This window comes from Zonotrichia leucophrys, chromosome 21, assembly GCF_028769735.1.
Source record: "Zonotrichia leucophrys gambelii isolate GWCS_2022_RI chromosome 21, RI_Zleu_2.0, whole genome shotgun sequence".
NCBI classification, from domain to species: domain Eukaryota; kingdom Metazoa; phylum Chordata; class Aves; order Passeriformes; family Passerellidae; genus Zonotrichia; species Zonotrichia leucophrys.
In genome coordinates this window covers 3,209,121-3,232,128 of record NC_088190.1, presented here as the reverse complement: position 1 = coordinate 3,232,128, position 23,008 = coordinate 3,209,121, and the positions used below count along the sequence as shown (strand labels likewise).

Here is a 23,008-nt window from a genome sequence, read left to right as displayed (position 1 = left end):
ATGGGAATTTTGTCCCAACTCTGGTGCCCAACAGGAGTGGATGGTTTGGCAGGGAAGGAGCAGTTGGAATCCTTCCATGTTTTCCCCTGTGTCCTTCCAAGGAGGGAACCTCTTGTTTAGGAATTTATTGGATGTTTTTTTCTTTTGTTACCTAATTTCACAACCTCAGTCTCCAGAAAATGAAGAACAAATAACAAGTAAGAGTTGAAATTTTAACTTTACTGCAAGGTTAATGAAAATTGAACAGGTAACTTAGAAAACGCATGGAGAAGCTTGGAAAGCTGGAGTCAGGACTGACTGCAACAGGAGTTTCACAAACACTCACCTACATTAAGATCAAAACCACTGTGGCACAGTGTTCATCCAGCTCTGGGGAAAGAGCATGGAGAGAAGGTCATGCACAAGGAAAAAGCTTGTTAGAGTCACCTCCTGAGCAATTACAGCTGTAATCTCTCCTGAATTTCATCCCTGGATGAGAGGTTCAGTGCAGGAATGTATGAATCAAGGCTGACACACAGTGCTGAAAGTTTTCTCTGTCTCCATTAAAAAGTCCTGGCCCAAACTAGAGTAGATTTAAGAAAAATGGCTAAGAGTATCAATCTAACCAAAATAGAATTCCTTTTCAGTTCTACAAAGAACAGCTTTGAAGGCAAATGTGTTTGTGAGGCTTTTGGCAACGTTCTCTCACAACAGTCTTTATTCTGTGGCTGCAGCAAAGAAACAGAAGTAGAGAGGAAGTTCCAGTAAGTTCTTAAAGGGATTTTTACAAGAAGCTCAGAAATGCATATTGAGTTCACAAACTGCTGCTGAGCAGGTGGAACAGTGGCAGCTTTAGCAAAAGCTAGCAAATACTGCTAAAGACTGACTGACAGCTTTGAAAATTCCTAACAGGCATTAATCAGAGCTCTGAGATCATGGTGATTGGAACAGCAATTCCTCTTAAACAACACAAGGGAGTCCCAAGCACACGACAGGATTTGACAGCGTACACAGGGATCCAGCAGGGCTGTGGCACCAAGGTCCTGCTGTGCTCTGGGGGTTTCAGCAGGTTCAGTGGCACCAACTGGGGGTTCCAGCAGGTTCCAATGGCACCAAGGTTCTGCTGTGCTCTGGGGTTTCAGCAGGTTCCAGTGGCACTTGATGGACTGGGAAGAGCAGGCTCTGGGACACAGAACACACCACGGCTCATTCACCCTGCATAAGGACCAGTGAGGGCTGTAAATCAGGTACAAAATACAAGGCTGGCACCACCCTGTGTCTGCTTCAAATCCAGCCTGTGCATTCCCCAAACAATTTGGGAACTGTCCTACAACGTCCCCCTTTCCCTTCCTTTCTTTTCTTTTCCTTCCCCTGGCAACTTTATCACGTGCTCTGCCCTCAGCACCCTCTCCCCAACTCACTTGCCCTTGAACAGGTGACACACAAGGGGGTTTAAAATCCAATTTTGCCTCTTGTCATGGAGTAGCCCAGCTTGGCCTCGTTGTTGATGAAGGACATGAGTCCCAGGTAGGTCTCGATGAGGATGGGCCGCTCCAGCACCAACACCCCATTAGCACTTCCTGGCACTGGGCCCTCCTTGTGGGCTTTCTTCACAGCCTGGATCAGCTGGGTTTGAAAGTTTTCCAGCTGGAAGAAAAGAAATCACCTTGCTTTGGCATTGTTTTACAAGCTATTAAGCAGATAGGGAATGGTGAAGGATTACCATTAAAGCTGTCAGGGCTCTATGGGCTATGATAGTCACAGTCTGATATTTAACCTCAGTGATTCAGTTAGTTTCACACAGGACACTACCCTGTTTAAGTCACACATCAGCAAAGATTTACCAGTGACCAGGTGTTTATTTCTGACTGTGGTTCTGCCCTGCTCACTGATGTGTTATGCTTAACAGTGTTCTAATTTTAGGCAAACCTTCAGAGGGAAGCACCAATTACAAAAAGAACAGAGAACCACCTCAGTGAAGGTTTTCAGTGAGCAATTAAACTGTCTGTTAATTAGCTGGCAGTCCTAGATTAAACATCCATCAGCCTGTCAGGTAAGTAAGAGCACAGCCCAAGATCCATTTTCTTTTGGGCTTTACAGGACTCTGCACCTTTGGAAGTTTTGGCTTCCTCTGTGTTTCACCCAGTTATGGGTGGCTGGCAGAAGTGGGCAATGGGGCCCCCTTGCAAATCAAAATTTGGAGACTGGGGAAACAGAACTCCCAGTTCCACCTGTGATGTAACTGATTTTGATTAATTGATGTGTTGTGTTGAAGTTGTGTTTATCCTATGAGTTCACTGAGGTTCCTGGAGCAGCTCCTTACCCGGCACAGGGACGAGATCTTCTCGTCAGCATCAGCCATGGGGTGCTCGGTGAAGGTCACGTAGGGGATGTTGGTGGACCAGGGGTTCCACCTGTTGATGAAGGAGGCTCGGCTTTGCTTGTCCCACTGGATGCGGATACCGACGCCTTCCCTCCTGCCAGTGCACAATGAACGGGGTAAAACTTGGCTTTGAGCGAGGTTAACTAAAAATGGTCTGTCTGAAAAAGACCTGCTTGGAACCAGAAGCTATCTTGAAATACAAGTGATAGTAAATTTTACGGAAGGAAAGAAATGCAGTAATTCCAGGCCCTGGAACGTGCAAAGGGACATTGTTATGAGCTGAGAGCAAGAAGGGGAAGCACCTGGGACGCCCTGGCCATCCTTCACAGCCTATGACTGCCCCTGTGTCCTGCCACTCACAGCTTTCTACTCATGCTGAGGTTATTACTACTTACTGCATTATGTAATGGTGATGAGTTTCTGCTCCCAAATCTACTCCTCTTATCTTGAAAGGCCTTGAGCAACTTGCTGTTAGTGCAACTACTCACCACCCCAGCAAAACAGCAGCTACCCTGAGGAGTTGTAGTAAAGTTCAGGAGTTGTTTGCAAAGTTAAGCAAACAAAAGGAAGAATTCTCACACCATTCCTGTGGTCAGACTGTCAGCTCAATCTGTTCCCAGTAACCTGTGCCTGTGGCTGCTTACTTGTTGAGAGATTTGGGTGGGAACACAAACTCCCCGACAGAGATGGTGTCCACGGCACTGAGGGCAATCCTGGTGACGTGCTGGCACTGCAGGCTGATGAAGTTGTACTTGCAGACCAGGAGGGACCAGTCTGTGATGAGGACAAGGCGCTCCTTCTCGTTGTTCCAGTGATCGATTCTGGGGAGAGAGCACCGCTGAGTTTAAGTGGTTTTGACTCATGGCTAGGAACACTCCAGAGCTTGGCAGAAAGGAGAATTGCTGAGGAGAACAAATCTGAAGTCTTGGTGACGCTGTATTTTCTGTCACTTTGCTTTGTATCTGCAGGGCTGATGCTCTGTGCCCTGCTGCACACACGGGGCTTTGGCTCGGTTTGTTGAAGCTGTGCCTGTGCTTTACTGCAGGAGTGGGACTGGATGTCATAAGGGGTTAACTGGGGTGTGTTGGTCGCGATCTGGAGGGCCGGGTTATAAAGAAATAATGAAATAATGATGGCTGCAGCCAGCCTGGACCATGGAATAATATTCAGCAGGTTTAATACCGAATAGCGCTGTGGGCTGTGCGGCTCCGGACCAACCCCGAGGCTGCCCTGGCTCTCACCTCCCCATCCCAATCCCATCCCATCCCATCCCGCCGCGGAACTCACTCGGTGAGCAGCCACACGCTCTGCACCTCCCCGTCCTCTGCGGGCAGCACGACCACGCGGATCTCGCTCACCGCCTGCTCGATGGTGCCGGGCTGCGGGGGGACAAGGCAGAGAGGACAGGGCAGCGGTCAGGGCAGGGCAGGCGGGCAGTGCCCGCGGCCGCCCCCGCGCCGCTCCCGTTGCGCACCCGGAACACGAAGTACTGGCGGAGGCGGCCGGCGCGGCCCGCGGTGCGCACGCTGAGCGGCCGCAGCGTCTGCCGGGCCGGCGGTGCCGCGGGCTCGAAGGGCGGCCCGGCTCCCCCCGGCACCAGCGTGGCGGCCCCGGGGCTGCCGGGGCTGCCGGGGCCGCCGGCCGGGCCGGACTCGTCCGCGTCCCGCAGCTGCAGCATCGCGGCGGCGGCGCCGGGCGGGCGCTCCGAGCCTTCCGGGGCGGAGCGGGGCGGGCGGAGCGCTCAGAGCCGCCTCTCGCTCCGCGCCGCGCCGGGAGGCGGCACTGCAACCCCGGCCGGGACCCGGCACTGCAGCCCTGCCCGGGATGCTCGGCCGGGACCCGGCGGGATGCGGGATGAGGCCCTGGTATCGGGTGTTGTCATCGTCACACAGCGACGGCTGCTGGACCGTCGCCATCGCACACCCAGCGCTGTGCAAAGCATTGAGTGCTGTCATTATCGCTTGCTCAGAGCTGATTAGGTACCAGGTACCGTCACTGTTACATGGCCAGGGCTGTGTCAGGTGCTGTGACCATCGGACACTGGGTGTACAAGGTGTCAGGTGGTGTCACCATCACACAGCAGGGTGCCCCTGCCCAGAGCTGTATGAGATACCCAGTGTCATTGCTGTCACACACCCAGGGCTGTACAAAGCGGTTGTTCTAAGATCTTCTTTGATGGGAAGGCCTTATTGGCATCTTGGGCTTGTGACAGCTCAGTTGCTTTTTAATCTTAGCTGCTTGGATAACGTGACCACTCTTCACGCTGTTATAAAGTTAATTTGGGTCTCCTGTATGACCGTGGTGGTTGGCACAGGATTTACCAACCTTAGATTTGCTATGGCTAAGTCATTATCTTGTCATTAGTCATTATCTTATGGCTAAGTCATTTGCTATGGTGCTGTCATTATTGCTTGCTCAGAGCTGATTAGGTACCAGATGCCATCACTGTCACACTCTGGGGCTGCACCAGCACTGGTTACTGTCACCATCACAAACCTGAGGCTGTACCATGTGGTGGGTGCTGTCACATCCCCTGTCCAGAGCTCTATCAGGTACCAGGTGTCATTGCTGTCACACACCTGGTGCTGTAAGAAGTCCCCGGTGCCACCATGGTTGCACACCCAGAGGTGTTTGTGGCCTGTCTCAGCCCTGCTGTGGATTTTTAAGGCTAAAACAAGAACCCACACACATCCCACAGTGTACAGTGGGAGGCCCTGAGCTCAGCCAAAATTATGCTCTGCTCTGCCCAGGTGGTCTGGGCAAGACTCACGTACCCATAAAGGAACAAGATGTGTGGGTCTACAGAGGCCAGACAGAGCTGATCTCAGTCAGATGTGCAAAATCCTTAAATATCATCAGGACAGAGCTCAGGAAGGTACCAGAGGAGGGTGGGATAGGCACAGGATTGTGCATGGAGAGCCCTGGCGCCCATATCACATCCAGAACAGTGATAGCAAAGATTAAATAATGCTGGGGAATGAATGGCACGTTAATGTTTCAGTTTCTGTGGTCTCTGGCATGGCTGCAGATATTATCATCAGTGTTTATGGAGCTGTATCATATCTTGGACCCCTTTCAGGGCTGTTTTTCACAGAGCCAAAGGATGACATCCTCAGCAGGCAGCTGGGAAATGATAGAAAATTGAAAACATACTAAATTGACTTCACAGACAGGGTAGGATTTCAGATATCTGCCTTTCACATGTGTCCCATGAATCCCCTGCTCTCCACAGCCCTTCCTCACATGGGCCTCTTTAGGTGGGAAACCTCAATAGTGGCTTTAAAGGGACTTTAGAAGGACTGCAGAGCTGAGTTTGGGCTGGGTCACTCCTGGCTTTAAAGGGAATAGGAATAACAATTTTAAAGGACTGCAGAGCTGAGTTTGGGCTGGGTCACTCCTGGCTTTAAAGGGGCTTTAAAAGGAGTACAGAGCTGAGTTTGTGCTGGGTCACTCCTCAAATTTCATCTTTTCCCATTGGACCTTCCCCTTCTCCCTGCAGGCAGCCTGGCTGGGGTGGCTGTGGCTGGGACAGTGGCCATGCCAGGTTGCTGCAGCGAGTTGTGACAGCCAGGATTGTCACCTGGGGCAGTGTGGCAGCTGTGGCTGCACCGATCCATCCCCATCCTTGGCCTCGTGTCCTGGAGAGGGAGCCCGACTCCCAGCTCTGCCCACTGGGAGCAATCCCTGGAAATCTAACTGGGAGCAGCCTGTCTCCTACTGTAAGGAAGTTCTAACTTTCTAATCCCAGACAGAAAAAGAGAGGCCTGGATTTATTGTATCCTGGAGCTCTCTCTGTTGTTATAAAACATCTTTATGTAGCTGCCTTTCTTATCAAGGAAGAATGAATGATGTTTTCTTCCCATCCGTTAGGCTTGGCTGATATTTTACTGCTAAGTGGAAGCATTAACCCCCCTCACCTGCTCTTTTCTCTTACTTGAGGATTTATGGCACTGCTGTGACCTTGGGAGGGTTCTGGTGTAAGGAGCAGCTGCTTCAGTTTTTTCCAAGACCCAGCAGCTTTTGGGCATGGCCCTTGGGGACTTCAGCCTTGATTAATGGTTGTCCTTCAGCCACAAAATATACCCATGAAACTATCCCAGCCTCCCTCCTTCTCACCCTGCTTCTCTGATGGAAATCAGCACCTGCCCCAGGCCAAGCAAGCTCTGGAGGGCAGCTCAGAGGTGCCCAGCTGCTGCTCTGGTCCCTCCTGGCCCTTGGGGAGGGTTTGTTTGAGATGTTCAGTGCAGCATCCCTGCTCTCCTCCTCCCCATCCCACTGTGCCAGCTGCTGCGTGCAGTTAGAGGTGTCCCCACCAGCAGAATTTCCTTGGGAAGCAATCAATTTTATCTGTTGGAGTGCATGGGGAAGGTTGAATCTCTGTGGGATGTTTTTTGAGCTTCTGGGAACGGGATTTGTGCTGGTGTGCCCGCACACAGCCTTGGGTGGTGCAGGAGAAGCAGCCCCGAGGCACCGCTGCTCCATCCCTGCATCCTCCCCCTCCTCTGCTCGGGGCTGGGCACCGCTCGTGGGAGGGATTTCTGACCGGCAGCGGGGAAAGAGGCATGTGAGGGAAAGGAGCTGGACCTGGGGAAGGCAGGGGGAAGTTTCCTGACTGCCCTGGCCCGCAGGGAAGCTGCTCTGGTGCGTGTGTGTGTGTGTGTGCCGAGCTCCTCTCTCCCATCTCCGGAGGATGCGCTGAAGGATCACCCTGCCTGCTTCGGGAAAAACCCCTGCGAGGTGAGAGTCTCCTGCCAGAAGAGCACCCCTCCTTCCTCCTTTTTCCTTGCTGGATTTCAAAGTGCCTCGGGAAGGGGATGGCAGCTCCGGAGCAGCTCAGCCCGCTTGGGGCTGCTCTGCTGGGCACAACCCAGCTCCTGTGAGCCCCCAGCTCCTCCAGCTTTGTCAGGCGGCAAATCCCAGGAGGAAAAGTCACTCCAGTGCGTTTCACCGCGAGCAAGCGAGCATGAGGAGCCGGGTTTGGCCCGGGGAAAAATCCAGCTGCAACCTGCGCTGTGATTTCCAGCGGAGTGAAGAAAGTGGCTGAGCAGAGAGGGAGGAAGCATCCAGGAAGGACAAATCCGCTCTCCCCCCTGTGCTGCCATAGCTTTGTGCTCTGCAAGGACAGACGGACACGGGAGCAGGAGACTCCCAGGATTCCCGGGATAACCGCTGGAAACACCTGGAGGGAGGGAGAGGAGCTGTGATGGAGTTTCCTGCCGTGGCACTGTCGCTTATCGTGGCGCTGCGAATGTCCCCGCTGGCTGCTGGCACCAAACTGCAGCCCCACATGTGAGTAGGAAGAAAAGAGTTCCAGAGGGGTTGGAAAAGCAGGAGCCAAATGCAGAGTTTTCAAATCAGAGAGTGAAGGAGCAGTCGTGGGTTTTTTTATTTACTATTAGATGTGCAGAAAGGGGAATATAAAATTGAAAATGTGGATAGTCTTTTCTTGTAGGAGGGAACTCCTTGGTTTAGCTGAGGAAGTTGTTGTGGGTTTTCTTATTTACTATTAGATGTGCAGAAAGGGGAATATAAAATTGAAAATGTGGATAGTCTCTTCTTGTCGGAGAAAACTCCTTGGTTCAGCTGAAACTTTTCTGAGTGCAAGAGATGATTCCTGTGTGAATGCTTTGCCCTTTCTTCCACGACCTGCTGCTTTTACTTCACTTCACTTTCTCATCCCGCGTTCCTCCCCGCCCGCTGCTGTTACTCCAGCAGCACGTAGGCTGCTCTCTTTAATTACATTTTACAGTTACAGTTTGGTGTTAATCATTTGGCTGCTCTGGAAGACTTCCTTGCAAATTTGGCCTCCTGCCAGAAGATGGTCTCTGAGAGCCAGGGGATCACTGGAATTCCCTTTGTCCATGGAGAGGGGTGCAGACTCCAAGCCGCCCTCCCTGAGGAGTTGAATTCTTTACAAAAAAAGCGTGTCCTTTAGCAGATAAAGGTTTTGGAAGAAGCAGATTTTTCTCCCCACGTCAGGGTTTTGTGCTCCTGCCCTGGCTGTTGCTTTCAGGACTTCTTGGATGGGGCACTGGAGCAGAGCCCTGTGCCAGCACACCAGGGTTGGAATTGAGCAGCCTGGTGAATTCAGATGCCAGCTGTGACCTCTAAGCTTCACCACGTCCAAATGAGTTATTTTCACTTTTTTTTTTTTTAATAGAAAGCATCTCTAAGAAAACTCTGGCTCCTGTTGGAAGCAGCAGAAGCAGCCCCAAATACCAAGTGACTCATGGAGTCTGGGACAAATGTCTTCACTCTTCATCCTTAGTTAAACCCACTGACTTGTGCTCAGAGAAAGAGTTGGGATTAGAGAAGAAACAAAGTACATTTCTTTGATTTATTGGAATTAGCCTTGCAGCCCTTAGCTCTGAATGAGCATGAAACCACCCCTGTGGCTGGTGGGCCTGGCACTGTTTCTTTTCCCTGCAGTGATTAACTCATTGAGGGGTGGATGCAGGAGGTTGCCCAAGCCTTTTCTGGGGGAAATCCAGGCAGGGGAACGCTGCACCCCTCACAGCTGTGACCCCTGTCTTGGTTTGAACAGACAGGTGTCTGCTAAGGAAGGCAGGAGCCTTCCTTGAAATGGAAAATGTAAACCTCCTCCCTCTGAATTATTATAGTTTTGAAATTAAGGGGCTCTTAGGCAAAGATATGGGTTGAGGAATAACAGTTCTTTACTACAAAAAATTAGAAAAATACAAGTGCAATAGTACAAAAAGAAAAAACACTGAGAGAGTCAGAATAGAGCTGCCCCCTGTGTGTCAGGGTGGTGTCCCAGCCCCATCCCATGGGGGCTCAGCCCTCCTGCAGTGCCAGCTGTGGCTCTGCTGCAGCAGGATCCTGCACAAGGGGGGAGTTTTCCTCTGCAGCTCAAGGGCTGCTGAGATGGGCCTGGTCTTCCTCTGGGAATGCAGTGGGAAAGGCTGTTGGTGTTTTTCCAACCCTCAGATTGTATCCAGGTAGGAAAGCTTGGCTCCTCCCCTGGGCGGAGCATCTCTCCATGGGATGCTGGAATTTGATCTGCCATGCAGGGACACTCAGTGGCCATGGACAGCAGAGATCTCCTAGCTAAACCTGAGACACCCCCTGAATCCCTCTGCATCCCCTGCATCCCTCTGGCTCCCCAGCATCCCTGACAGCCCTTTATTTCTCTGTTCCAGGCCGAACGTGTGCGCCGAGCAGCAGCTGGTCATGGCTGTGGAGCCCCTTATCCTGTGACCCTGCATCCCTCTGGCTCCCCAGCATCCCTGACAGCCCTTTATTTCTCTGTTCCAGGCCGAACGTGTGCGCGGAGCAGCAGCTGGCAGTGGTGGGGCTGCGGCAGCCGTGCGTGCAGGCGGCCCGGCTGTGGCAGCAGGACTGCGGGGGCCGCCGCTGGTGCGCGGGCCACGAGCGCAGGTGGGTGCTCCTCCCTCCACCCTGGGCCACTCCTGCTGGGAAACGGGGGATGGAAACTTCCACAGGCACTTACAAAACATGAAGGGTTTCTCTTAGAAGAGTCTTACTTCAGTAAGACATGATAAAGTTGTATTTTTTTTCTTAACACTGATGTGATGGTGTTCACAGGGGTCTTGTGTTGAGGGAAGAGTCGAGGATCTGACTCCATGTTTCAGAAGGCTTGATTTATTATTTTATTATATATATTACACTAAAACTATACTAAAAGAATAGAAGAAAGGATTTCATCAGAAGGCTAGCTAAGAAAAGAATAGCAAAGAATGATAACAAAGGCAGCTGTCTCGGACTCTCTGTCCAAGACAGCTGGCCTGTGATTGGCCATTAATTAGAAACAACCACATGAGACCAATCACAGATGCACCTGTTGCATTCCACAGCAGCAGATAATCAATGTTTACATTTTGTTCTTGAGGCTTCTCAGCTTCTCAGGAGGAAAAATCCTAAGGAAAAGATTTTTCATAAAAGATGTCTGTGACACACTGAGGAAAAAGGGAATGATTCTAAAATATTAACCTCTTATGATAATAAGAGGTAGTAAATAATGGCAACAATAATTAAATAATAAATAATAAATAATAAATCTGTAGTAGCAGAAAGCCCCTGAACAGGGAATAATGAGTATTGACTCCATGATTGCAGAAGGCTGATCAATCTACTGCACTACATTATATTTATTATATTTATTATATCATATATTCTAGTTATATTATATTATATTATATTATATTATATTATATTATATTATATTATATTATATTATATTATATTATATTATATTAATTATATTATATTATATTATATTATATTATGTATATTATATTTGTTATGTATATTATATTCATTATGTTTATTATATTATTATCTTTATTATATTTATTTTTTCATATAGTATCATAAAATAATAAATTAGCCTTCTGAGAACATGGAATCAGATTCATCATTCCTCCCTGCCATGCAAATATAATAAAAAGGAATTTTTCTTACCTGTGCAGCAGCCAAACTACAACGTGCCCAAGCTGCTTCCACCTCCACCTGCTCTTCCGGCCTCATTAGGGAGTTACAAGCCTTTGCAGAATAAAAATGGTAGTTTGTCGTTTCAAAGAAACATCTTGGACTCAAGACAGCTTTAAGTCCTGACTTTAGGAATTCCTCCTAACCTGTAATTGCTGGTAATTACCCTGGTGATGAGATCTGTGTCCTGGTAACAAAGGAGCAAACAGAGTCTGACTCTTGGCTGTGTTTGCAGGGAAGGCTTTGAAAGGATGGGTGCCCTGTCTGCTTCCACTTCAAAGGCTGGGAGCTCCTCAGCCCCAGCAGTCCCTTCAGCTCCTTAAAGGATGGGCTTGACACCACAAATCAAGGGACTGAAATGAAATAACTTTCTGTTCTGGTGCATTACAAATATCAGAACAACCCAGTGCTAACACTGTTCCTGATAGAAGCATAGAGGGGAACCCACTGAGGGTGGAGTTGTGAAGTCCAGACAGGGAAAGGACTATCAGCAGAGGATTCTCTGGGTGAGGTTTTGTCCCAGATCTCCTCTGTCTAACCTTCTGGGAGTTCCCACTGCAGCAAGCTTTTCCAGTGCTAAAACTGATCCTGATGGAAGCACAGAGGGGAAGCCACAGAGCGATCTCACCCCAGGAGCTGTGAAATCCAGACAGGGAAAGGACTATCAGCAGACCATTCCCTGGTCCCAGATCTCCTCTCTCTAACCTTCTGGGAGTTCCCATTGCAGGATGCTTTTCCAGGAGCTGGGAGCTGTCCTGCCAAGCTCCCTTGTGCCAGGCAGCCGCGGCATTGGAGCGCGGTGTCGGCGCTTACAAGGATGCTGGAGCTGCTCCAGTTGGACCCAGCAGCTCTGGCAGCTCAGGAAGAGCATTCACAGCTCCAGGATCTGGCCTGAAATTGGCCTTTGAGTTCTTGGAGGTGACTGGGAAAAGCAGCCTTTAAAATCAAGGCCAAATTGATGTTTCTAATGGTGCCACTGGGAAAAGCAGCATCTGCTCAGCTGGAGCATCCTCGGGCTGTGCTGCTCTGTGTTCCTGCATCCCTTGTGCATCCCTTTGTGCAGCCTCCCAGTGAGCAATGACAGCACGGTAGCTTTGCTCAGCCCTCCCTAGCCAAGCTTGAAGGAATCCCAGTGCTATCCCAGAGGGGCTGGAAGGGGATTTTCCAGCAGCAGGACACAGCAGGATTCCCTGGGTTCCATTAGTTCTGGCTCATTCCCCGTTTTCTGTGCCAGGGACTCCTTAAAACACAAAAGAAAAGAGAAACACTGGAGATAAAGCATCTCCTGTGTGGCTCTTTCCCATCTGCAGCACCCAGATACCCAGAGACACCAAGACTGTCACAATATTTGCTGTCCTGAAAGGTCTGGAGTGTCCAACGGAGCCACTCAGGAGGGTGGGATGAGACTGCTCAGGGCACTGCTGGGGCACAGGGAGCCCTGAGCTGTCCCACATCACTATTTTGAGATTTTCCTCCCCATCCCTGAGCTATGTTCACTATTTTGAGCTTTTCCTCCCCATCTTTGTCATGTTCACACCACCCTGCATCCACCATCTCCCCTTCTCCTTCCTGCTGGGCTGGAGAGAGCTCCTGGTACCAAGAGCATCCTGGTGGGCTGGAGCCTGGTGCTTGTGAATTGCTTTCTCAGCTGCTTCTGGAACACAACAATTTCCTTCATAATTTGTTAACAGCTCATAGAAAACAAACAAAAAAAATACATATTGGTGTCTGCTTTTATTTTTCTCAGCTGTGCTTCCACGTGCTGCTTGGCACGCAGGAGTTGCTGAAGGTTTCCTTCCCAGGGATTAAAGGTTCACTGTTATTTGGGTTTTTTTTTTATTGTAGGAACATCCAGACAAAATCAAACAAGTCGACTGAGTTAGGATAAATATTTTCAGTGGACACGCACAACACATCTGCCCTGCCAAATATTTGTTGTTGTTTGCCTGATTGGCTTTGGTGGAGCAGTTTCATGTTCTGCCAAGGGAGCTTTTTAAAAAACCAGCTTCAGAAGTATTATCTGTGTTTCAATTCTCACAAACACACAACACCAAATTTCCGGGGCAAAAAATTTTGTGTCGCTTTTGTTTATTTACGCTTCAGATCAGTGCCTGCTTTGCTCCCCCAGCTCCCACCCTGGATGGAGCTCCTGGGAGTGTTAAAGGGACCCTCAGTGTCAAAGCTGTGGAGCTTTGCTGTGTCCAGCACAACTCTTGGAGTAACTTGGTGCTGCCATCAGGATTATGTTGATATTTTAGCTCAGCAATCCCTTAGAGACACCTGCTCCTGCTCACTAAGGCAGAAATACCTGTTCTTAAAATTCACATTTCCTTTGTGTAAGGGAGGAGCTCAGAGCTGTAAATAGTCTAGCAAAGGAGGAAAAAAATAATCTGGGGTGTTGTGAAACTTGGGTGTTGTCTCTTGTGTTCCTAATTAGAGTAAATTAGGAGTATTTTCTTAGCATTAGTGATCACTGCCAGGCCATGTGGAAAACAATGGCAGCACTTTTGCAAACCTCATTTTATTTGCACCCATGGCTACAAATTTTGTCCTTCCCCTTTCCCTGCCCTGCAGGAGCTGACTCTGGCTGGGTTTTTGTGTTTCAGGGTTGTGTATTACACGGGCTACAGGCAGGTGTACCAGCTGAGGTCCCAGACCACCTACAGGTGCTGCCCAGGATGGTCCCAGCTCGCAGGGGATGCTGGCTGCCTGCACAGTAAGTGTCATTTTATTCTACTCAACTTCCTTTGTTTTGGCTCGTTTCAAGTCCTGTGCCTGCAGGAAATGCTCTAAAAATGTCTTTAAATGTCTTTAAAATGTGCTTAAAGTAATTGTCATGGGTTTTTATTAGGTATTTTTTTCCTGGTGTAATAACAAAAACAACAACGACAATAACAACAACGACAATAACAATAACAACAATAATAATAATACTTTTATTGATATTTTAATAATAGTAATAATATGAATAAGTAGTAGTATTAGTATTATTGATAATTCATTATAAAATTATAATTGCTGTTATTGTTGTAATAATTATTGTTATTGTTACTGTTATTATTAATATATGATAATATATATTATTATAATAATGAATAATATATTATATAATAATATAACAATTATTATTATATGATAATAGTATATAATAATATAATAACATCATTATTATATAATAATTATCATATAATAAATAATATATTATATATGATAATAATATATAATAATATATAATCATAAGAATAATAGTGTTAATTTTATTAATGATTTTATAACAGTAATAATATGAATAAGTAATAGTATTTGTATTAACAATAATTCATTATAAAAGTATTATTATTATTATTGTTGTTGTTGTTGTTGTTATTGTTATTGTTATAACAGAAGTTATAACTTCTAAACTTTTAGCTTATTCCATACAATCTCAGTGCCTGATTCTTCTCTGATTTATACCTTGGAGGTGCTTTCCATCTTTCCACAGAGAAGCAGCTTTGGATTTTAGTGATTTTAGTGATTTTAATGATAGGCAGGAGAAGCAGCAGAGCATTTTGGGGTCTGCCCTGCCCTGCCATCAGAGCCAGCTCCTTGGAAGATGTTTCCCGCAGCTGCTTGCCTTTTGTTCTGTGGAGAGTCTTTTTGTGCCTTCCCTGGGCTTTGATGCTTGTAGCAAAGCTTTTTTTTATTAAAAAAAAAAAAAGGACAAAAAAGGTGTGTCAAACAACCAAGCTTTATTCTTCCCATCCCAAGCTGTGGCACAGGAGAACAACCCACAGGGGAGAGGAAGCTCCACGGGTGCCTTGTAGCCCCTGTCAGTGAGCAGATAATAACCTCAGCTGAACTCAGAAAAGCACCTTCTGTAATGAGTTTTCCTGCCAAGGAAGTGAGTAATTCCATGCAGGAAGGAAGCAGAGAAAAGGAAATAGAGCTGCTCGGGGCACGCTCTGAACTCATCCTTCTCATCACCAGGGGCTGCTCACTGCAGGGTTGGGCTGGAGGGGAGAAGAAGGGGATGAAAGCAGAGTGACACCAGCCCAAAAACTCCTGCAGGAATTGCTGCTGAGCTGCTGGGGAGCTTGAGGTGGATCATGGCCTGGAGGTGGTGATCTCTGTCCTCATTCAGCCCTTCAAGCCCAATTGGATATCACCCAGAACGTGCTGTAACCTTATTCCTGGGACAGAAAAATAGGGATTTGTGTGCCTCAAGTGCTACAGGCACAACAGGGAGCTGATCTCTGCTGGCCCTCAGCACAGGCAGGGGGCAGAAAATAAAATTACATTGTTCTGTGAATCTTCTGAGCAGTAGCAGAGCAGCCAGGTTAGCTGGTGGGAATTCTCACCTCACCAGGTCAGGGCTCAGGTGGGAATTGTGCTCTCTGCTTCCAGACTCTCACAGGTAGAAGGTGGAGGAGCATCCCAGGGGCAAATGGGACAGCTCTGCCTGTGTGGCATTCACATTTTCTGGAAAAATGTGAAAAATCCCTTCACCCAGGATTTTTCTCCTGGGAAGCTGAGGAGAAAAGGAAAACAATTCTTATCTCATTTGCTTCTCCTGTGTTGTGCTCACATGTGGAATGTGTTTGGACATTGTTTACCCACAGGTGATTGTTTCATTGGACTCTGGTGTGAGCTGTTTTCAGTCTTTGGCCAATTGGTGCCAAGCTGCGCTGGGGCTCTGGAGAGAGTCACAAGCTTTCATTATTATTTTTTAGCCTTCTGTAAATATCCTTTCTGTAATCTTGAATAGAATAGAATAGAATAGAATAGAATAGAATAGAATAGAATAGAATAGAATAGAATAGAATAGAATATTAGCCTTCTGAGAACGTGGAGTCAGATTCATCATTCCTTCCTGCCCACAAATACAATATGCCTGGTCCCTGCCCCAAGGTGCAGGGATTGTTCCCAGCTTTACAGAGATAGGATAACTCAAAGTGTTTTAAAAGATTTTATTTCTATTTCCCACATCAAGGAATGTGCCTGGGCTCTGTGTAACTAAACCCTCATCCCAGGCTGTGGGTTTGCAGGGCTGTGATGGCTTTTCCTGCTGGTGGCTTTGTCCTTGTGGAGCAGAGGAGGTGGAGGAAGGTCTGGGAGGGAATTGTGACCATCAGGGAGGTGCTGGGGCAGGGAGGGGCACACAGCCAGGCTGTTATTTATGGGTGCATTTATTGGTTTATTTATTCCTGCATTTATTCCTGCATTTATGGGTGCTGGAAGCTCCCCTGGTTGGTGTGTGGAGCCCGGGGTCAGGCTGTGCTTGCTGCTGTGGCTCTGCTGAATGGCACAGAGCTGTGCCAGAACATGTCAGCAGGATCTGTGGCCCTTCCTCTCTGCCTGCAGAGATCATTGATGGTGTTCCAGGAGCACAGAGCAGGGCAAGGGCATCTCTGCTGACAGTTTAATTAGGGCTGCTGTGCAGTGGAATCTCTCCACTGAGGGCATCTTGCTCTCCCTTGGGGGCTGGCATCTCCTCACTGCAGGGCTCTGTTTGCTCTTTGTGCTGGTCATCATTTCTCCTTCAAAATAGAAATACCCCAGTGTGGGAATGAGAAAAACAGAAACTTCCACAGACAACTGAGGGGTTTGATCTGCAGCCTTGGAAGAAGCTTGGGTTGATGTGACAATACAATACACAGATATTAGGCAGAAAAATCATAAAATAATGTTTTTTAGGTGCTATTTGTGTCTCTGAGCTCTTACAGGTGAAGAAATGTCCCCAGAACAGAGCTGTGGGCACAGTACTGGCAGGCTGTGGGCTCTGCTAGCAGCAAAGAGCTTGGAAAGAGATGGAAAATTACGTAGAAACAGAGACCTCACTGAATATCTGGATTTGTTCCTCTCCTTGTGTGCCCACTGAAATGGTGACACCCAGCCTTGCTCCTGCCACCCCCAGGGCTGCCAGAGGGGAATGCAGGGAGCCCTGACCCTGGCAGGTTCTGTCTTTTGTCCCCTACTCTTGTGAGGATGAGGATTTGCTGCCTTGCATTGCCGTCAGTCCTGCTCCATCTCTGTTCATCTCCATGGGAAGGAGAAGTGTCAGAAATCAAGGCACCCTTTGCATTTTTGGAATGGCATCAGGTCCTTTCCCTGCCTGGTCACTGATAGTTTAACTCTCAGACTGAGCTGCCTGCTTTCAAGTGGCCTCTGAGATGTTGCTTGAATTCCACCTGGGTTCAATAACTCAGGTAAAGCCCTCAGTGATTAGGTGAGGGGCCTGCATGTCTGCCAAGCTCTGTGAGCTCCACTTGCAGCTGGAGATGTTGAAAAACTGAGTCTGGAACTCTTGATGAGTGTGGAGGAGCTGAAGCTCAGCCACCCCCAGCCTGTGTGTGCTTTTGGGCCAGCCTGACAGGGTCCTCAGAGCTGGCACAGCCCTGGAGCCTGGCATGGCCTTAGAGCCTGGCATGGCCCTGGAACTTGGCACAGCTCTGGAGCCCAACATAATCCTGGAGCCTGGCATGGCCTTGGAGCCTGGCATGGCCTTGGAGCCTGGCACAGCCCTGGAGCCTGGCATGGCCTTAGAGCCTGGCATGGCCCTGGAACTTGGCACAGCTCTGGAGCCCAACATAATCCTGGAGCTCAGCACAGTTCTGGAGTCTGGCATGGCCCTGGAGCCCAGCATGGCACTGGAGCTGGGCACAGCTCTGGAGCCTGGCACAGCTCTGGAGCCTGGAATGGCCATGGAGTCTGGCACAGCTCTGGAACTTGGCATGTCCTGGAGCTTGGCACAGCCCTGGAACCTGGCATGGCCATGGAGCCTGGCACAGCTCTGGAGCCCAACACAATCCTGCAGCTCAGCATAAACCATGGAGCCTGGCACAAATCTGGAGCCTGGCACAGCCCTGATGACTGGCACAGTCCTGGAGCCCAACACAGCCCTGGAGGCTGGCACAGCCCCAGAGCCCTGCTCTGTCCTAGAGCCTGGCACAACTCTGTAGCCCAACACAATCCTGGAGCTCGGCATGACCCTGGAGCCTGGCACACTCTGGAGCCTGGCACAGCCCTGATGACTGGCACAGTCCTTGAACCCAACACAGCCCTGGAGCCTGGCACAGCCCAGAAGCCCCACTCTGTCCTGGAGCCTGGCACAACTCTGGAGCCCAACACAATCCTGGAGCTTGGCATGACCCTGGAGCCTGGCACACTCTGGAGCCTGGCACAGCCCTGATGACTGGCACAGTCCTGGAGCCCAACACAGCACTGGAGCCTGGCACAGCCCAGAAGCCCCACTCTGTCTTGGAGCCTGGCACACTCTGGAGCCTGGCACAGCCCTGATGACTGGCACAGTCCTGGAGCCCAACACAACACTGGAGCCTGGCACAACCCTGGAGGCTGGCACAGTTCTGGAGCCCAGCACAGCCCCAGAGCCCAGCCATGTGCACCATCACGGGGTGGCAGCTCAGGTTTGTGATGCAGGTTGGAAGCTCGGCAGGAAATGCATCCAGCTGACAGTTTGATTTCCCTGAGAGGCAGCTTTGCTTTGTCCATCACCTCCTGGCTGCTGCAGGCTCTTTGTTTAGTCAGCTGAAAGGCTGTGACTGAACTCCTGAACCTCTCACCCGAGCTGGAGCTCAGTGCTGGGTAAAATCCATCCTGGGCTCCCCTGGGAGCTCCATCTCTGGACCTCGGGGAGCCCAAACATTGCTTTTCTTCATGGCTCTTCCTCCTACATCAGTCTCATGTCTCCGACTTCGCCAGGATCCCGCCTGGCTGAGCTCTCACAAAGGACACAGCCTGGCCTCTGAGCAGAAGGCGGTGATGCTTCCCATAATTTATTCTTTCTCTGCACAGTGTCATTACCCTTTCCCCAAATTTCATCACATTAAACTCTGTCGCTCTGAATTAGGAGCTCGTTTGCAGGAGGCCTGGAGGGCACGGAGGGGGAGACCCGGGCTGGGAAGTAGGTTATCATGATTTCCACTCCATATGTGCCAGCCTGCAGCACAGAGCAGGGAATTGTCCAGCTCATTCAGGAAATCTGGGGCACTGCCAAGAATAACACCCCTGTCTTCTAACCCCTGATTTGTGTCGCTGAAATTGCTTCTAATATTTTCCATTGTTGTGCTTTGGGTCTCGCTGAGCTGCTCTGAGAGCTGAGTGCTGCTGGTGAGTTGGGCTGGCTCTGCTGGGACCCTGATGAAAATGTGATTTTTTTTAGGTGTTTGAGGTGAAAGATTCAGGAATAACCAAACCACTGTGTAATTTGGCCAGGCAAGCCATTCCCTGGTGCCTGAAGGAAAGGACTAAAAGAAATACCAGCTCCTCCTGCATGATCTGATCTGGGAAAACCTGGAGGCTGGAACACCTTGGCACACACCTGGAGATGGGAAGTTGTTCCTGCCTTGTTGTGTAGGGAAGCATTTGCAACCCAGAGGCATGAGGATGAGCAGGATGCTTCCAAAGAGCTTGCCAAATTCCAGTGCTCAAAATGGGACCCCTCTTGCATCAGTGGCACCAGAATCAAAGCAGCAGCTCAGGGAATTTGTTCCTCTGCAGCTTCTTTATCATGGAATTACAGAATTATAGAATTATTACAGAATTTCAGAGCATCCTTGGTTGGAAGGGACCCACAAGAACCATCAGAGCCGTGCTGGGGCTGGAGCCGTGGCCCCGGGGCTGGTTCTCCCTGCACATTCCTCAGAAGAGGAATCTCTGGAGTGAAAGGAGAGTCCAGGGGACCCTCACCATTCTGAGCTGAGATTGCCCAGCCCCAGCATGGCTGGTTTCCTCCCAGACACACTTAATTTTACGGGGCTCAGCTTGCAGACAGTGACACATGTGCTGCGTGGATTGATATGGGATTGATCCAGGATTGATCTGGGATCACTGCAGTCCCCAGGGATACACGGCCATGGAAAGCAACTAAAGTGTTAGATGAGAAGATAACTGGCTTTGTGAAGCAGCATTTCATCACGGGCTCATTAGTTCCAGGAGAGAGTGTTTGGGCTTCAATGCTACCTTTGTGTTGTAAATAATCTTCTCTTCTGGAGGGAGGGGGTTTGAAAAATCATCAGGTCTTTAAGAGAGCCAATGCTGAGACTCATAGATTTTGGTTCTAGTGTATTGAAGGTGCAAAGTTTGTGGGGTTTGGCCTAACTCAGAGTGTCCCTGTGTGGTAAAAGAATTGATAGAAGAAAGACCCTTTAAGCAGGTATATAGCATTGTCTGGCAAGATGGTGTATTTTGATGGCAAATGTGAATATTTGGAGAATGGCACATCCACCTAAACCTTCACCAAACCTCCCTAATCACAAACCCTCCCTAATCACCAAACCTCTTTAATCGCAAAACCTCCTTAATCACAGCTTCCCCAGCCAGTGCAGCCTTGGCAGAAGGTGTTGTGTGAGCCAGCAGCAGGATTTAGCACGGAGGAGAAATCAGGAAGTCGATTGTGTTCCTGTAGGAAAAAACAGAGCCAATATTGGATGTATGGGACATTCAATAGTGGGAACACAGTGACGTGGTTATTAAATTTCCATGTACAGTGGGTTAGAACTGATTTTTGAGGCGTGACAAGCTGACACCCACCAGCTCTGGGTTCCTTTTGGGAAGGTAATTCCTGCCGGTTCCCAGCCTGGATTTCATGTGGCTGCCTCACACTTTTGAGTTTCCTTTGACAATTGATAACTTTGCAGCTTTATCTCCTGGTGTGCACAAGCTGTCCTGCCCCAAAACTGCAAGCCCTGCCTTGCACTGTTTCCATCTGTGATCCCTTTTTTCTCTGAGTGCACAATTAGTGTTTTGGAGCTGGCCTGGGCGGTTTTGTGCCAAGAATTTCGGAGCCATTTTGGAAGCCCGCGCGGGGTGCCAGTTATAATGACACGAAATGAAATGTGTAATCACAGACCTGCTTTTTCTGTCACTAATTAGTTACAGCTTTAGCTGGAATGGGAAGAGAAGCCAGGGGGGCTCCCAACTTGGAGGCAGGAGGGAGAAGCTGCAGCCAGCACAGCCCACGTGCGTGGGGGACCCTGGGTTCAGCCAGTGCTGCTCTAATTGTTGCCAGGTGGTCCCAGATTGTACAAGGGGTTGTAATTTGATCACAGCTCTGTGTGTTTAGTTGGTAACTGACCTGAAGGCCCTGTGACACCATTGGTGGCTGCAGTGTTCTTCCTGGGATGTTGGAATAGATTGGTCTCCATGGTTTCTCTTGGCCCAGGGCTCTCCACAAAGGTTTGGGATGGGTGAGAGGGAGTTGCTGGACCAGAGGCCATCACTGTGTATCATGCTCTGTGTCATCACCTGATGCTCTTTGCTCCAGGTTTGCCAGGTTTTTGTGAGATGTATTCCTACCAGTCCCATTGCTCTTGGAGCTTGGAGTAATTTCTTCAGTGAAAAGGTTTTTGTGAGATGTATTCCTACCAGTCCCATTGCTCTTGGAGCTTGGAGTAATTTCATCAGTGAAAAGTGGGAGGAAAAGAGGAGGTGAGGGAAAAAGAATGAAGAGAGGAGCTGGCCGTCACCACAGCTCTGTCCAGATCAGTGAACAGAGAGAAGATTTCATTGTGCAAATCTTTTAAACAGATTTAGAAAGGAAGATGGATGCTTGTTCTGCGTCCTTACCCCCCAACAAAGCACCACACACATGACAGTGCCCCTGCTCACAACGTTTCTGCTTTTGACATCAGCCTTCCCCAGCGGGAAATATAAACCATAGGCTGCATTTCATGAGTTATGAGGAGCACACATTCCCCTGGAGGAACCATAACCTTGTTAGTGGGTTTATGGGGACGGTTTGGAAAGGTGGATTTCAGAAGCCTAATTGAGCATTCTGTGTCTCCGTGTCCATTTTACACTCGGCTGGGTGAGAACAGAGAAACGTGGCTGCTCAGCCCTACTTGCAGTTTAGCTCCATTTCAGCCTCTGGGCTGCCCGAAGGTGACGCCACCATGGGGCACCAGATCCCAGGGAAGCTCAGTGCAGAGGTGGGAGCAGCTCCCACTGGGCTGTTCTAGAAAGAACCCTCCAATTTCAGCACAAGAAACTTGTGTTTGTTGCCTCGAGATCTTGCATGAGTTGTTTTCTGACTGTTTCACCCACTTGTTGGCTGGAAAAGCATCATTTCATCACAGCCCTGATGGTTTCCTATGATTCTCAAGGAAAGCTCTTGGGAATTCCCTGAGGAAATTTCCTTCCTATCCTAAATTTTGAGGCTTTGTGCATTGAGCACCACACGGTAAAGTAAAAGAAAAAAATCCACTTTCCAAACTGGTTAAATGTTGAGTCTTTACTTCATTTTGCTACAGTCAGGATTAAATGTATGAGGTGGTATTTCTTGTTAGGACTCAGATGTTTATTAGTTCTTATCTATATTACAGTCTTACAAACTGTGAGTTCTACAGCACTTCACTTTAACAAACTAAAAATGGAGCCCTATCTCTCTCTCTGCAAGGCCTTTTAAGGATAAACTATCTAATTAAGAAATGACACCTAAATTATTTTCATTTTTAACCCAATAACCAACCACCCATGCCCCGTAATGAGGACTTTTTTATCCAATTCCACAAAACCACCCAAACCCATGGAGAAAAGGGTAAAGAAGAAGAAGAAGAAGGAGAATAAGAAGGTGAAAAAGAAGGTGAAGAAGAAGGTGAAGAGGGTGAAGAAGAAGGTGAAAAAGAAGGAGACAAGAAGAAGGTGGAGAAGAAGAAGAAGAAGGAGAGAAGAAGGTGAAGAAGGACCAGCCACTGCCCTAAAACCTCCATCTTGCTCTATATATTCCTATATTCTGAGACTTTAAACTCTAAGTTTTCCACCCTGTGATATTGCACACTTCTATTCAAACTCCACACCCACAATCCCAGTTCTGTCATTCCAGTTTGGAAGCTTCTCCATGGCCTCAGGTCAATGCAGTGTTCCCTTGGCGGTCAGTGTCAGCACAGAAAGTCTGAAATTTTCAGCAGCCAGGGTTCCAACAGCTAAGCAGTGTTTTTTATGACTATTCAAGTGTTCTCTGGGGTTTTGGGCATATCACCAGGGATGGGGTGTTTGCCATTTTGATGATGAATGTGGGATCATCCTCATCCTCCTCCTTGCAGCCACCTCTGGTTATGATGTTTGTCTCAAGGGTGGGAATTGCTGAGAGGGATCCTTGCAGCTCTGTCACTGCTCCTCTGGCTTCCAGGGCCCTCCCTGCCAGCACAGTAAGCAGCCCTGCCAAATTCCTCCTTTAATTCC

General features: G+C 48.8%; 2 protein-coding genes across 4 annotated transcripts in view; one reads left to right on the top strand and one right to left on the bottom strand.

Moving 5' to 3' along the window:
* Positions 1-198: 198 nt before the first annotated feature.
* On the bottom strand, positions 199-4,046 carry TPRG1L (tumor protein p63 regulated 1 like). 3 transcript variants are annotated; one of them, XM_064730368.1, is made up of 6 exons: positions 3,837-4,046; positions 3,650-3,741; positions 3,007-3,183; positions 2,303-2,456; positions 1,401-1,626; positions 199-1,194 (listed from the first exon to the last, which is right to left on the bottom strand). In XM_064730368.1, exons 1-5 carry the CDS (start codon positions 4,038-4,040, stop codon positions 1,432-1,434), a joined length of 822 nt encoding a protein of 273 aa, XP_064586438.1. In that variant the 5' UTR covers positions 4,041-4,046; the 3' UTR covers positions 199-1,194; positions 1,401-1,431. The 3 variants fall into 3 exon arrangements, with proteins under 3 accessions (XP_064586438.1, XP_064586439.1, XP_064586436.1); XM_064730369.1 differs by having other exon boundaries at positions 199-1,161; XM_064730366.1 differs by having other exon boundaries at positions 199-1,626.
* Positions 4,047-6,971: 2,925 nt separating this feature from the next.
* The window catches only part of MEGF6 (multiple EGF like domains 6), a 90,909-nt gene continuing 74,872 nt past the window's right edge, over positions 6,972-23,008 (top strand). Inside the window, exons 1-3 of the mRNA XM_064730705.1 lie at positions 6,972-7,651; positions 9,638-9,760; positions 13,438-13,547. Coding sequence (XP_064586775.1) covers positions 7,566-7,651; positions 9,638-9,760; positions 13,438-13,547 — 319 coding nt within the window. The 5' untranslated portion in view covers positions 6,972-7,565. The remainder of the gene's footprint in view (positions 7,652-9,637; positions 9,761-13,437; positions 13,548-23,008) is intronic.